Here is a 16,249-nt window from a genome sequence, read left to right on the forward strand (position 1 = left end):
AATAATAATAATAAAATAATGAAAAGTATTTGTATACCCATATGTTTGCGAATTTTACCACTGGGTCGGAGTGATCCAAGCAGATTTCAAGCACATAATTTTATGTGACTAAAAGAAGATTGCTCTATATCTCACTCATCACAACGCAATTGGAAAAATCGAAGGATGAACTCTTCCAGTCAAATTGCAAGGATTGATGTAACCTTAAAAAAATACAATTGCCATCACAATCGAGGAACTTCATCTTGACTTCCATTTCCGAGAAGTCTTTAAAATACTTCTCATTCCTTCCATGAGATCTTGGTAACAGCATTAGGAAGGAAAACTTATTTTTCAAATAATATTTCTTGGATTGATAAAAAAAATCTCCTGCTTGAGCTGTACGTCAATACCCAAAGGGAAATGATACCATTATGCAATTGATGTGATTGAAATGAAGTTTTAAGTCAATATTAGCCTGAGTTGGAGCTCTTAATAGAAGCATTGAGAATCGAAGGAAAAATGTACGTGGCCTATTAGAATCTCCTTCCACTTTCTACTGGAACCAAAGCAAAAGAATTAATGATGAATAAGGTTGCAAAGTCTAGTGACGTTTCAGCTTCAACTCCTGAATCAGAACTTGAGAAAACAATATGGAAATGGTAACATTCTAGTCCAATAATTGTTCTGGTCGTGAAGAAGGGTCATTGTTCGATATGGATGTAATATAAGTGGAAACTTTTATGCTAGAGGTCAATGATTTGTAAGATATAGTTTCATAGTTTGATGTAGATTTAAATGTTGATAAGGAAACATTGTTTCATCTAATATGGGCTTTCAGTTAATCTCCATATTATCCCTCTAAAGTAACATCTCTCAGGAGGACTAATTGACAATCATTAATTGTTAAGAGATGAATTTATTGGGTTTTAGGGATTTTCATGCCATGGTCCAAAATTTTCTGCTTGCATCAAAAGAGATGATATTTCTAATGGATTTTTCTTTTAGGTGTGAAGCCACTGGATTGCCTACAACAGTTGCAGTTCACGTGGAGAATCGCTGTTACAGACTCCATAAGGTGATGACAAGATTTTAATCTAGTTTTAATTGGATTTGAGGCTAAAATCTGCTTTCATTGTATGAAATATGAATGACTTGTTTGTGTGCAGTATCCACTTGTTACCAGGAGTGGCTACCTGAAAAGGAAGCTGTCAGAGTCCTCAGAAATTGTGTTACCCAAATCATGTCCTGCTGGGGTTGAGATATTTGAACTTCTTGTTCTGTTTTGCTATGGCGCCACCATTCTCATGGATCCACTAAATGTTGCAGCCTTGAGATGTGCGGCAGAGTTTTTTGAAATGATTGAAGAATATGGAAGAGGAAATCTATGTGAAAGAAGTGATTTGTATCTTACTCAGGTGGTGTTGCAGAGCTGGGAAGACACTCTGATTGTGCTTCACAAATGCCAGTGTTTGCTTCCCTTGGCAGATGAGCTTCTTATTGTGAGCAGATGCATTGAATCACTCGCTTTCATGGCTTCCATGGAAGTTCTTGATCCAGAGCATAAAAGAACCAGGTCTGCAATGGCGGCTGAATGTCAGTTTTTTAGTGATTTGAGTTTTAGAGAAGAAACGGCCAAAGACTGGTGGATTGAGGACCTCTTGGTACTTCCTTTCCAGCTTTTTGAAAGGATAATAGCTTCTATGCGTAGACAAGGGATGAAAGAAAAATACGTTAGCCCTGTTATAATTATGTATGCAAACAAATGGATTCTTTCTAACATGTGTCATAGTGGGAATAGTACACTGAAATGTAGATTGCTGGAAGGTATTATAAGGTTGCTGCCATTGGGAAGAAGATCTAATGTAATACCCATTCATTTTTTGTTTTCCCTGCTCTCTGAAGCTTTGATTTGTGGATCTAGTGACGAAAGCAAGGCCCAATTACAAGCTAGGATTGCTTCTCAGCTAGACCTTGCAACTATTGAAGATTTTTTGTTGCCCGTACCCATGGAAATCAAGAGTGATATCAGTATTGCATTCAGCCCTGAAGTTGAAAGCATGAGAAACATCTTTTCCATGTTCATTGCTCAAGAATATATCAATTGCAAAACAGATGAATCTGCCGAGTTAAGTTTGGGATCTGAGGAAGCACTGGAACAGAGCTCTAATAGTTGTTGTAGCTTTAACAAGAACACAGTATCAACTGTTGCTAATATGTGGGATGAGTATCTGGTTCACATAGCATTTGATGCAGGGTTAAGCCCAAGCGAGTTTTTGGAGCTTGTAGAAATCATACCAGCACCTGCTCGGTGTACTCATGATATGCTGTACAAAGCAGCTCACGCATATTTGATGGTAAGAACTCTGTTGGACCCTCAATAGAATATCAGCAAGCATTCTAAGAATTTTATATTGCATAAAGATTAGGGACCCAGTTAATGTTTATGAATTTATGGTGGTTATGTTCCTAGAATATTCAGGTAAGATGTGGATGATTTTCATTTGATTATTTAGTTCTCTAACGAATGTTTGATTCAACTGGCAATATTTTATCCTCTTGAACTGCAAGGACGGTTATTCTTTTCCTTCACATTGATAGTTGAAACTGCAAACCTCTTGGAGGATAGTCTAGTCCGTCTGCTGTAGTGGCCAAGTCTATCTGATGTAGTGGTCGAGCTTGAGGTCATGAGTTACTTCCAGGTCTTGGGTTGGAGACCTCTCAAATTTGAATGGTGTACATGTGCTACCGGCATGTGATGCATGCTCCAAGATAGGGGAAATGACCCAGTTGCCACCAAGGCTAACTTCGTGCACCTACAGTTCCTAAAGTGTCATTTTAAATCGGTCACCAAAAAACTGCCACTAAGACCCCCCAATAGTCACTCACCCAAAAAATATTACATTGTTTTTCACAATGGACCAATCAGTAACCAGGAAAACTAAAAAGTAATCAATTATTAGTACATGTGTGATCCACTATCAGTACATGCATGATCATTTTTTGGAGCTTTTTATGAACAATGATTGAAAAATGAAAGATAACTGTTAATACCAACCATTTCCGTAACACAATTCTCTATCTTTTTCAGGGTTTCATTGTTAAATGATTGAGGAGGGAAAGATAACTGTTAATACCAAAAATCCCTAACACAATTCTCTATCCTTTTTCAGGGTTTCATTGTTAAATGTTCCGATGACAATTGCTCAAAATTACTTTTATTCAGTTTCTTTTATGGAGTATGATAAGTAGAATGTTTCTAACTATGTAGGCACATCCTGAGGTCTCTCAGCATGAGAGGCAGTCTGTATGTAAACATCTAAGCTGCCAAAAAATGTCAGAGGAAACGTGCACGCGAGCAGTTCAGAATGGGCTGATGCCATTGAGATTAACAGTCGAAGCGATGTTCATTCAACAGCTCCATACACGTCAATTCCTCAGATCCAACAGCAGGATGAGCAACTACAGCAGAAGCATGAGACTAGAAAGCACCAAAACATCTGATTGCTATCCTAACCCTAGTTTCTTCTCACAGCAGCTCAGTTCCACATCAAAACCTAACGAAAACAAAACCCTTAAAGAGCCACTGCCTTTAGGGTTTCTCCTGAAAAGGGATGCAGCATTTCGTGAAGAAGCAGCCATGAGAGCAGATTTCGAGGCCACAAGCTTCAGGCTCAAGAATCTAGAGCAAGAGCTCGTTTGCATGAGAAAGAATCTCCAACAAAACAAAGACAACAAACAGCACAGGCATAGGCATAACACTGATGCACATATCAATTCCTCCTCAGTCAAATCTGAGAGTTTTAGAATTTCTTTCATGGACAAATATCTAGACAACAAATGCAGGAGAAATATGGTTGTTACTAATTCCACCTGTGGAAAATGGTTCATTCGTACGGATTTTGTTCATAAAGTAGTGGAAGCGTTTCAAAAAATCAGCATTTCCAACTTGACCCATCACCATGAGAAGAATAAGAGATGTTCACAGTCAAATCAAAGGAAAAATTCATTTGGTCTACCGTTGAAACCCTCTTCAAAAGCCAAATCCCAATGACTTTCAATGAAGTCTCATGTCTAGAAAAATGTATACATCTACAATATATTTACAAGTTGTCGTTGGTATTGAGGTATTGATATTTTATCATCTACCGGTGATGCCAACAAGAAGAAAGTTGTTCTTCAAGATTTTTTTATTTTCCTGTTCTTTAAAAATTGGACCAAGTACCAATGTGATCCCCTCATATTAGATGAGCTTAAAAAATAAAATTCTCGATGCAGGTATGGATGTCAATAGGTATCTCTGTCCAAGTCTAAACTGCCAAAAAGGCTTTTGCTTATCCCAAAAGAGATTTCTCTCGTGCAAATATCGAATTAGGAGATCCACTGAATGAAAAAGTTTTAGATTTCTGTGTTCCTGTGTTGGGATTATTATATTTAGTGATCCATTCGCTCTAACATAAGAATCGGAATACATAACAAAGATAGTTGTGATATTTTATTACCGTCCGTGCAAATGAAGTAGAGAAGGGAGGAGAAGTTTGTCGACTAGCTAATATATTAAATATGTGGTGAATTTAACAATTTACTCTAGATATTAGAGCTAGGTCCAAAATGCATATTTTTGTTGGATTTTGAAGTAGAAAGAAACATTAGTTTGGAAAAATGGACCTTGGCATTGAAGGGGGAGGGAAGAATTTGACTCTATCAAATGGTTGTCATTGGTTTTCATGTTAGATCTGTAAAGTTTTTTTTTTTTGGATATGGGAGCATAAGTATTGGAAGACAATTTGTATCTTATTCTTTATGATGTGAGAGTCATGTCAACAAGGCTTGATTCTTGGTGGGTTTCTTATGATGCTTTCAGCTTTACTAATAGAGCAAGGCCCTCTCGATGAAATGAACACATTGATATTATTGAGTTTTATAAATTTTGGGTGAAAATTAATTGCTTCTATCACTATAGTCTTATTGTACATAGCTATAAGTAATTATGAAAGGTTCGATAAAGTCTAAGTGAGCTTTAATTGCGTATCTCATTGTACTCTTCATATTGATAGTTGTAAATTTTGACATGATATGTTTTTCAATAGTAAGCTTCATATTTTGATTGTCTAATTCTTGGGAATCATCCTGAAGATGGATCACACAGTGTGTTTCGATAAATTGATATCTCATCCCAATGATGGATCGAGTGTGATTTGAAATGTTGATGCTAAAGAATTGCACACAATCAAAATCAAAATCTCATCATTGAATACAAATGGATTGTGAAAATATGATAAGGTGAATATCTTTTTTTCTTTGATTTGAACACAAGGTTCATAGAGATTTGTACTTGTAAAAGAGACTTATTTAATGATTGTATTGACAATGGAAAAATTGTATGGCATTGAGAAACATTAGTTGGACTTCAAATTTATTGAGTTTTTATAGCCTGTTTGAATTTAATGCTTGAACTTCTTGTTTTATATTATGTATGTTGTTTACCATACACAATCTAAATCAGATGTTCAAGAATTAAATTAGAACTAAACTTAGTTTTTGGTAGATTGTCGTAGTCAAGTGCCATTCATCCATTTAACTTCATTTACAGAAATTGAAAGACAACAATAATAAAAAATGATGACATTATGTAAAGAATGAACAATTTTATGAAAAATCAATTGTGATACAACATTGAGTGAGAATCTAGATTGACTAGAAGATTCCAAGGAAGGGAAAAAGGTTGTTAGTAAAAAACTATGGATGAAATTGAACGATTTGAGCAAATACGCAAATCAAATCCACGAAGCCCTTGAATACTTGCATGTAGAAAACCTGTCATAGAGAAGAAAAAGACAATAGGAGGCGAGGCGTTTTCTCTAAAAACATGCAAATTGTATTCTCAAATAAAGAAACAATATAAGATGCTTACAAACAATCTATCCTTATAAGGAGATTGAAACCTGAAAAGGGTAACCTAAAAAGTTACAAAGGGTAACCTAAAAGGTAAAAGCCATTTAATAATTACTAAATAATTATTAAATGTGAATGCAAAAGGTGTATAAAGTGAAATCTTAAGAAGGGAGAAAAAAGGTAATTTAATTAATCAAATTAAATTAACCTTTTGAGCAAATACACAAATCAAATCCATGAAGCCCTAAAATACCTACATATAGAAAACCTATCATAGAGAAGAAAAAGACAAAAGGAGGCAAGGGTTTGCTTTGAAAACATGCAAATTGTACTCTTAGATAAAGAAAAGATATAAGATTCTTACAAATGATCTATCCTTATGGAGAGATCAAAACTCGAAAAGGGTAACCTAAAAGGTAAAACCCATTTAATAATCACTAAATAATTATTAAATGTGAATGCAAAAAGTGCATAAAGCAAAATCTTAAGAAGGGAGAAAAGGTAATTTAATTAATGAAATTAAATTAACCTTTTTCTCTAACACCCCCCTTAAGATGAACAACAATGCATTACAAACAATGTAGAAAGAGCAAGAAAACTACAATGCAATGTTGAAAGCAAACTTGAGTCCCAACAACAAGACTTGATAAGGTACCCAATCACAACCAAATCTCTATGAAATGGAGAAATAGAGAAAACCTAATAGGAAAAACTCTACTCCAAAAAGAGATAGTTGAAAACCTAGTGAAGGACTACAGAAGTCTCCAACTAGAAGAATGTTCCAAACAATAGGAACAAAAGAGCGATCATGAAGAAACATTAGTGAAGCATGAAAAAGTTGAAAACTTTATAAAAAAACTATTGATCTATAGAACTTCCTTTGTAATAGAACTTGACTGGGTTGAGAAGACTGTAGTCGACATTGAATTAGGAGGCAAACCAAGGCAAACAACTAAACTTGAAGATATAGATGGCATGAAACACCAAAGCCTGAAGAGCTAATCAATCGAACCAAGGAAGCATAAGAAACAACAAAAGAACCCCCCCCCCCCCAATGCAAACAAGGGTGAAGTGACAAGCAACTAAGAAAGTGGGCCAATAACTCCTACAAAATAGAAAGAACCAAGAACATCAAGAGTGAGAAAGAGGTACTGACACCTGTAAAGGCATGTGCCATCGACACATCATGGGGCTAATGTCATGGAAGGGACAATCACTTAACAAAGGAAGAGGGCACTAAAAGGAAAACAATTATCCCCCCATGGCACTTTATAACGTAGTGCGAGTACAATAAGTCACAATGATGAGAAAGATCCTAAAAATGCAAGGAGTGACACTTTATCTTAGTGCATTTGCATAAACATGCTTAAAAATGATATCAACAATTATCAGAAAGGGCAAAGAGCTATTACAAGAGATAATACAACCCAAAAGAAAAAATCCCAAGCCACGCAAATGATCTCCAGATTTGAAGCACCCAAGATATCCACCATAGTGGAATAAAGAAAAAAATATGATAGAAAGATCATCAAGAAGAATCTAGAAGACAAGCCAACATTTCTAGAAACTGAATTGAACCAGATTTCCAAAAATATAATATTTTTGAAAAATAGAGGTGAGATACTCAAGATATGCCCTTTGAAGTGAAAAATAGAACATTTAGCTTTGACTACCCAAAAAGATAACCAAACTACATCAAAACTCAAAAGTTCCCACGTCATTGTTTTCGTCTTGGAACCGGCTTTTTGATGCTTCTTTTAGATTGAAAAAATACCATTGTATGCTCAAGATACAACCAAAAAACCAACAATATGTCAAAAGAGGACCTGAAGGGCAAGCAAGAGTGATGATGCAGTGTTGACATTAGCATTTTACTGATCTAAAATTGACGGCTTGCTAGCCATTGCAAGAAAAAAATACTACTACATGGTACGTCATGTGGTAGTGGGCCCAAAAAATGATGTAGCAACTGATACATGGCAGGTGCCAGTGAAGCCACATGGGTAGAGGAGGGCCAAAGGTGACTGAGCTATGGTGGTTATGGAGCGAGATAAAGTCTGGTGGAGTGGTGACTAGGCAGGCCTTGGGTTGAGCATTGGAAAAGCACCTTTAGTACTAGGAAAAATGTTGTTGGGCCAAGAATAAACACCATCGTCGTGCCAAGAAAAGACCGTGGGACTGAGAAAAGACTATCATGTTGGAATATTCACCAGAGATGCCTAGATGCTAGAGATAGGTCCGCGGACCAGAAAATGGCCTACAGTCATTTTTTAAATTTTAATTTTTTTGCAATCACTTCGTAGTACATGCAGAGGGTCGTATGACTTTTTGGGCAAAAAAAATTGCCTCTCGGATCAACATTGTTCAAAATGGATGAACTTTATATGGAAGTAGGGGTTTTGATGCCTTTTGGATCCATCCATGAAGTTTGTTTGGCTTTAGATTGCTCCAAAAATCACTGACCCCCTATTTTCTCAAGAAATACTCTAAAAAACTCTAGATCTAATCTGTCAAACCCTTGTTCTCCTTTTTCTCCAAATACTAAACATACTCCAAGAGATCTAACTTTGATACCATGAAGGATTTGAGAAAATATACAAATCAAATCCATGAAACCTTCGAATACCAACATGTAGAAAACCTTTCACAAAGAAGAAAAAGACAAGAGGAGGCAAGGGTTTGTTCTTTAAAAATGCAAATTGTATTCTTAGATAAAGAAAAGATATAAGATGCTTACAAAAAATCTATCCTTATAAGGAGATCGAAACCCAAAAAGAGTAACCTAAAAAGCTACAAAACGTATCCTAAAAGGTAAAAGCCATTTAATAATTACTAAATAATTATTAAATGTGAATGCAAAAAGTGCATCAAGTGAAATCTTAAGAAGGGAGAAAAGGTAATTTTATTAATGAAATTAAATTAAATTTTTTCTCTGATAGAAATTAATTAGGTAACATTAAATGGAGAAGATTTAATAAAAGGTTTGTGTTCCAAGAAAAGTTCAAGTTTTAAGGAGAATTAAAGTTGGCAAAATTCAGTAAATGTTAATAAGTAAGAGATAATTTCCACAACAAGTCAAATTATGATATTGCTATCATGAATTAATTGTGTAGTTTTTGAGTTAAACTCATTGACCCATGTTTCACGAATAATGATTCAACAAGAATCCATCTTTCATGAGAATAAATGGAACACTTGGCACTTGTTGGATCTATGTGATGCTCATAGTGATGAAGCTCTAGGACTTCTTGAGAGGTCTCCCATCCCAATACTACTCTAACTTGAGCATGCTTAACTACATAGTTTCCTCCATAGTAAAACCCACTTTACTTGTAACCTCATTAAATACTTATTGGAGTGATAGATTCAATGAATGTAAGTCAAGATGTGATTGAATGGATGAGACAAAATTAGGGAAACCCTAATGAATGTGATTAAGCATAATTTTTTTTATATGTATAAGGGATGAGAAAGTATGTTGATGTTGTAAGAATTTTCCTTAGGGAAAAATTCACCTAAGAACTAAGAACTCAAACAAAAGCACAACTGTAAACCAGAAAGGAGTACGATTAGAATAACAATGTATTCATTCAATATGCATTAAGAGTACACTAGGAGTGCCTATATATAAAGGCCTTTGAGATACATCTAGAATTCCTTGGAATCAGCTACATGATAAGTCATACAACCAGGCACATGTCCACTAGATATGGGTTATTCTCCATTAAGCATGAAAGTAAGTGCAATGATGAGAGGATAAGCCTACAAGGGTGTAACATGCAAATTAGTGTTGTAGACAACATGTTCTAAAAAGGGAGAGCGAATATCTATGTTATCTACATGACAACTTAGTGAATGATGCAAACTCCAGTGTTGTAGACACCATGTGTTGAAATAGAATTGCGTACTTTTGTTTTGTCAACATGACAACTCAAAAAGGTACACAAACTCCTAAATGTCTTACAAAATGAAATAATAAAATAATGCATTAACCTAAGTAAACTTAAGTAAGTGTAAATACTAAATACATATTTACACCAACACCCCCCCTTAAGTACAACTTAGGGGAATGCCCTTAAGCTTACAAAAACTAGGATGAAATGCAAGATGGGTCCTAGCTATTGGGCCATGTTAGGTACCCATGTACATAATGAAATGCATTCTCTCATAAAGCAGAGAAAGAGGAAAAACCTCATGGGAAAAACCTTCCCCCAAAAAGAAAGATAAAAAGGGATGCATGTATGGATGGAGTAATCAAGACCGCCTTATTACAACATACATCCAGTATATACAATAGTGAAGAATGAGAAGAACTAAACCTCATAAGAGGAAAAAGTCCCCCCCACTCCACTGAATTTGGAAGGAACTCAACTTTGTGACCATCTCCAAGGTGAGTGATTTGGTAAACTAATATGAGATTGGAGCTAAGGTTTGGAACATAGAGAACATCTTTGAATTCCCCATTGTCCATTTCCAAATGTCCTTTTCCTTCAACTTCCATTTTAGTATCATCTCCCACAAAGATGTGCATTACCTATGACTGCTTCAATGAAAAAAAGTCTCCCTTTGAAGAACCCATATGATAGGAGGCACCTGAGTCAAGTATCCATTCCAAAGAACTTAAATTTTCCATAAGTGCTTGCCTTTTTACCTTTGAAGAGGTTGGAGTTGAATCCTTGGAAGTACCTAGCACTTGAATCTTGTTCTTCCTAAGTAGGTTTTCCAACTCATTGATTTTTTTAGTCTTACAATGATGCTCATCATGATTTGGCTTTTTGCAATATGCACAAAAATGTTTTTCCTTCTTTTGATTACTTATTGTCTTGTTGGAAGAAGAATTGCCCTGTTGTGAGGAGGACTGTTGTGTCTCAAACTGTGATTTATGCTTCCACTGCTTCTTCTTGTTGTTGCTAGAACTTTTCCCTCCTTGACTTGATTGGTGCTCATCACTAGCCACCAAGGCTTTCGTCTTTGATGTTGTGAGATATCCTAAATCCATTCAGTGGAATTGTTTAACAATCAACATCTCTATGAATGCATCAAATGTAGTCTTCTAGTAAGTAGATCCCATGGTCAACTTGTGAGTATTGAAAATTGAAACAAAAGAAGCATACTCTTAAGGTAGCCTCTTCAGAATGTGATGAATCAAATTTTCATCCTTCATGGGATTTACATAATCTTTAAGCAGTGCCCTATACTCATTGACTTTGTTGATGTAATCTTGAATTATGTCAAAGTTCTTTGGATCCAAGAGAAGTTGATCTTCCTAAATCTGAAATTCTTTTTCTTCATCCACCTTACCATATAGTGATTCAAGTTTGTCCCAAGCTAGTTTAGATTCCATGAATTGGCAATGTGAAAGAAGAGATCTCTATGAAAAAAAATCCTAATAATTCCTAAAGCCTATTAGTCTTGTTATTTCTATCCAATGAGTTTTTTAGCATTAGTAGGTTTGGTAATTGTACCATCAACATAAAGACTATAACCTTTTTCCATTAACCTACTGCATGCAATATCTTTCCATGTAGAATAATTGCATGAAGTTAGAGGGGGACATTTAAATGAACCCATGATGCAGAAAAGTAAAAAAGCACAAAAGAGAGACATAAAAAATACAGTACACACCCCCCTTTTTCACTTAATCAAAAGACCCCCCCAAAAGAAGATGCTTTTGACACTTTACAAGTAGTGCATGTACAATGGGCCACTTGCCAAAATGAACAAAGTGGACTTTCTAATTTTTCTTTTACAACTTCCTTTTGAGGCCCAAACTTGTCACTAAGCACTATAGCTCAGATGTACAACAATTCTGAAAAGTAATCAAAGTATTACAATGTAAAAAAAGCCATAGTTCTAAAAGTGAGAATTTTGTCCACATAACTCTAGAATCTGACTATAGATTTGGAAAGTACATAAAAAATAATGCACTTTCAAAAAATAGAACCTATTTTCATGTCTAGATTATCCTGTATAGAGTGTTTGAAGTTGCAAAATGTAAGATTAAACAAGTATAATCGCCAAAAAATGTAGTTTCTGAAAATTCCTTGTGCCAAAACTAGAAAAGAACACCACTACTAGAAAGTTCAAGAAATTCTAACCAATTTCAAACAATTAGATTGCCAAATCAAAAAGAAATCTAGAGAGGGGTTTGGTAGGGAAAATGCTATCTTAAATTTGACAATCAAATGACCATCACAACAATTCAAAATTGCTTGGGAATGACAGTCAGATGACCATCAATTTTTTTCCTGTAAAATGGTGACATCAGCAAAAAAATCTGCAGCCAAGGGTGACATGGTAGGGTGACTAGATTGTCCATATAGTATGGATTGTACACATGGCATCATAAGGATTGATAATGTGGCAGGCGAAGTTGGATCCTGTGTGGTAGTACAACTCTAATAGGTATGTTGACTGTGCAGTCTATGTGGCAAAATGATGTGTCACTTGTCTGACATGGCAAAGGATGTGGGTGACATTGTCTACGTGGAGGTACTAGTGAATAAAAATGTGCTACGAGTCATCCTTGCTGAGTAGGAATGTGGCACTAGAATATCCACTGAGTTGGTGATGTGTGCGGATAGGGCTGACAGGTGGGTGTTGCTCTACTTGTTGCATGGCACGAGCTGCTGAACAAAAATCTATGGGTGACAAAAACTAAAAAGATGCACCTGAAAACTTTAAATCTCACCAGGATTAGAAACCAGATTGAGTTCGTAGTAGCGTATGGGAGGGAGGCCATAATCTTTGACAACATACCAGAGATCACTTTCTGGTGGATGAAAATAAAAATGGGCACTAGTGGTTGGGACTTTAGTCCCACATCGAGTGCATTTTTGACTTTCGAGGTTTATAAAATCAAACACTCGCAGTGTGAATAGCAAAGAGAGCTGCTGGGTTGTAGAGTGGTAGTCGATTGGTCCACTTGCCAGAGTTTGTGTGGTTTGGCTAGAGTTGTAAAATAAAATGTGCCCACCAAATTTCATGCAATTCTAAGAATATTCCTTTATATAGGGTTGGGATCTGATAGCCTAGTACCTACAAAAAAATTTCTCTCCTACTTGCTCGGAGGGCATTTTTTTTTGGAAAAAAACATAGTAAAAATGTAGAGAAAAAATTAAAGACTTAAAAAATTAATCAAATAGATCTGCAAATGACCATACTTGAATTACAAATTGGGGCCTCTGAGTGCCAATTTGCAAAAGAAAATTGCCTCATGATTGTCTTTGGCCTAGGGTAACCAAGTTTATAGTTGATCTTCACCGAATCAGTGTTGCAAATGCAATGGCGAGGTCAAATCTGGCTCTAGACGCTCCCAATTTCTACAATACTTTGAATTCGGGCCAAAGTGCTAAAACAACAATGGTCTCAAATGGCTATGTGAAGATAAAATCTCCCAGCTCTAATACCATGTAAGAATTTTCCTTAAGAAAAAATTTATCCAAGAACTAAGAACTCAAACACAAGCACAATTGTAGACCAGAAAGGAGTATGATCAAAATAACAATGTATTCATTCAATATACATTAAGAGTACACTAGGAGTGCCTGTATATAAAGGCATATAAGATACATCTAGAATGCCTTGGAATCAACTACATGAATGTCATACAACTAGGCACATGTCCACTAGATATGGGTTATCCTCCATTAGGCATGAAAGTTAGTGTGATGATGAGAGCATAAGCCCACAAGGGTGTAACATGCAAATTAGTGTTGTAGAGAACATGTGCTAAAAAGGGAGTGCGAATAACTACGTTGTCTACATGACAACTTAGTGAATGATGCAAACTCCAATGTTGTAGACACCATGTGCTGAAATAGAGTTGCATACTTTTATGCTGTCAACATGACAACTCAAAAAGGTGCACAAACTCCTAAGTGTCTCACAAAATAAAATAATAAAATAATCCATTAACCTAAGTAAACTTAAGTAAGTGTAAATAGTAAATACATATTTACACCAACATATGCTACTAATAGTTGAAGGAGTATAAAGGATACACTAAGGAGAACATAGTTGAAGAAAATTGTGAATGTTAAGAAGGAAAGTGATAAGATGAAATTTCTGTAGTGATCAACCAAGAAGGAAGAGTGTGAAGAAGTCAAGGAGTGAAAAGAGATTTGAACAAGCAATGGTAGTTACTATTTCAACGTATCATTTCACTATTACTTGCTAACCATTATAGTAGAAAATATATTAATTGAGTGGATTTGATAGTCTTATTTGTAATCCTTTATAAGGTGGACTTCTAATGAATGTACTAAGTCCTCAAATCAAGTCAGTCATTGAAGAGTGATAGATTTAATTGATCTTTGGTGAACATCTCCTAAAAATGTCATATCTTGCAAATGTATTTATAACCTTTAACAATGTTGGCTCTCAACCGAGCTCACTTGAGAAGAGTGAACTTCTTTGTGGGTGATAATTCATCTAGTAAGTTTTACCCAAATTGGGTTTGCATATTAAAATTTGACATTAATGTGTTTATGTATATTTTTCATGTTATGCACTATTTTCATATGCATAACATTGTAAAGTGTTGTTGGTCAATTGAATGTTGTAATTGTTAAGGAAGGATTGTTTGCTAATAACTTTAAGAGGTAAAAAATGGATTAAGTGGCATGAGATAATTAATTCACCCCCCTCTCATTTACCCAACAACATAGAGATCTACAATATTGTGTAAGCTGATTTTCAACCATGATGAAACCTCATGGAGAGCACACAAGAAAAATTAAGCATTTTTAGTATGTTTTCTAGAAAACACATCTCAAAACTTTTGAGGCCACCAAACCTTCGGGTTGGATCTTCAAGGAAAATCTAGGCCTTAGACTTGCTAAATTCTATTGCATTATGTAGCATGCATGGCCCATAGTGTGAACATATTATTGCATGTGTGTGCTATATAAAATATAGTGCAAGAACACTATAGGGTAATCATAGTCACATATGTGTTAATTAAGATATTGTAATATCCCCACTAGTGAGGACAATAATTCTTGCAAAACCAATGTTAGAATTTATACAATAATAAAATATATTTTACTATTCTACCCTCTATCCTAACCCAACCTTAAAGACATCTCTAGATCAGGATTCCTAACCCTTCATTATTCAACTATCTTTTCTAAAGTGCATCCCTTAAGGCTCACATAGGCATATGTTAACACCATCAAAATATTCTTACCAATATTATATTTCCTTAGGTATGTTTCTCAGATGGAGATAAAATTTCTCACATACCAACATTATAGAGGTCATATCCTTTTAGGTAGTGTTTGGCCAAATGGGCATTTCACCCATCTCTAATACCAACACTATATGTCCATCTCTATTGTGTCAGCCAAATGGGTATTTATACCCATCTTTGATACTGACACTAGGACTTTGTGATCTACTTCATTGTGTTAGCCAAATGGGAGGTTACACTCATCTTTGATACTACCACTACAAAAATTATGATCAAATTTTCTCCCCATAAGAGATTTCACTGATCAAGTAACCTTTAATGAACATTAAGATTATTTATTAATCTAAAAAGGGACTATCTTGATCTTAAACCATTAACCATTAAGTAATGTGTCTTATCCATTTTGAATTTCACCTTTACATAAATTCTCCACAAGTATGATTCATTTATATAAATAAATTCATAAACATAATTAAACAAATATAATTTACAAACATACATTTCTTACCTTACTCTTTGCTTGGTTCATGTGGCTCTATCCTTAGTCGACCCTTCAATGAATTATTCTTTCTAGATTATCTCAACTCTATATTTACTTTCTAAAATTCTTCCTTTCCTAATTATAAGGAAATGATAAAATATTTTTTTTTTGTTTCTTCTTTTTCAAGAGTCACAACCTTTCATAATACAAATCCTTTGAAAAGTCACAACCCTTCATGGTTATAATCCTTTCAAAAAGTTACAACACTTCATAACTAAAATCATTCGGAAAAGTCTTTATACTTTATAATCACAACATTTTTGAAGAGTCACAAATATTCATAATTATGACCCTTTCGAAGGTTCACATCCTTTCAATATCATTGATAAATTTTCATAAAGTCACTTATTTTGTTCATATTACTCTTTTCTTCCATTTTCCCATTTTGAACTCGTCTCCTCTGTTCTTCTTTCTCCTCTCTAAAATAAACTTTCCTCCATTTTATATCTTAATTTTAAGGAGTCATGTCTATTTGTTAAATATCTCTTGACTTTTCATTAGATCTAGTTAATTTATATTATTCCATGTTATATTATTTATTTACTTACTTATTTATGTTTATTATTACTTTTTATTAAATTCTATTTAGAAAGTTAAACTACTTTCTACAACATTGTCTCTTGTATTTAATTTTATTTCTT

General features: G+C 34.8%; 1 protein-coding gene across 1 annotated transcript; it reads left to right on the top strand.

Annotated features, from left to right (window-relative positions):
* Positions 1 to 561: 561 nt before the first annotated feature.
* Positions 562 to 4,033, top strand: LOC149540295 (BTB/POZ domain-containing protein At5g48130-like). Its single transcript, XM_089799550.1, has 4 exons — positions 562 to 641; positions 988 to 1,057; positions 1,149 to 2,336; positions 3,251 to 4,033. The coding sequence occupies exons 1-4, from the start codon at positions 562 to 564 to the stop codon at positions 4,031 to 4,033; spliced, it is 2,121 nt and encodes a 706-aa protein (XP_089655676.1).
* Positions 4,034 to 16,249: the final 12,216 nt, after the last annotated feature.

The sequence above is a fragment of the Cupressus sempervirens genome, chromosome 9, assembly GCF_028749045.1.
Source record: "Cupressus sempervirens isolate cs-2001-9-10 chromosome 9, ASM2874904v1, whole genome shotgun sequence".
In the NCBI taxonomy this organism is placed as follows: Eukaryota; Viridiplantae; Streptophyta; class Pinopsida; order Cupressales; family Cupressaceae; genus Cupressus; species Cupressus sempervirens.

What these genes read in the sequence shown, in the direction of transcription:
- LOC149540295 (XM_089799550.1), top strand. Translation starts at nt 562, where the DNA reads ATGATGAATAAGGTTGCAAAGTCTAGTGACGTTTCAGCTTCAACTCCT. An exon ending in GAGAAAACAATATGGAAATG is followed by an intron (nt 642 to 987) that starts GTAACATTCTAG and finishes TTTTTCTTTTAG; the next exon opens with GTGTGAAGCCACTGGATTGC. An exon ending in CAGCTCACGCATATTTGATG is followed by an intron (nt 2,337 to 3,250) that starts GTAAGAACTCTG and finishes CTAACTATGTAG; the next exon opens with GCACATCCTGAGGTCTCTCA.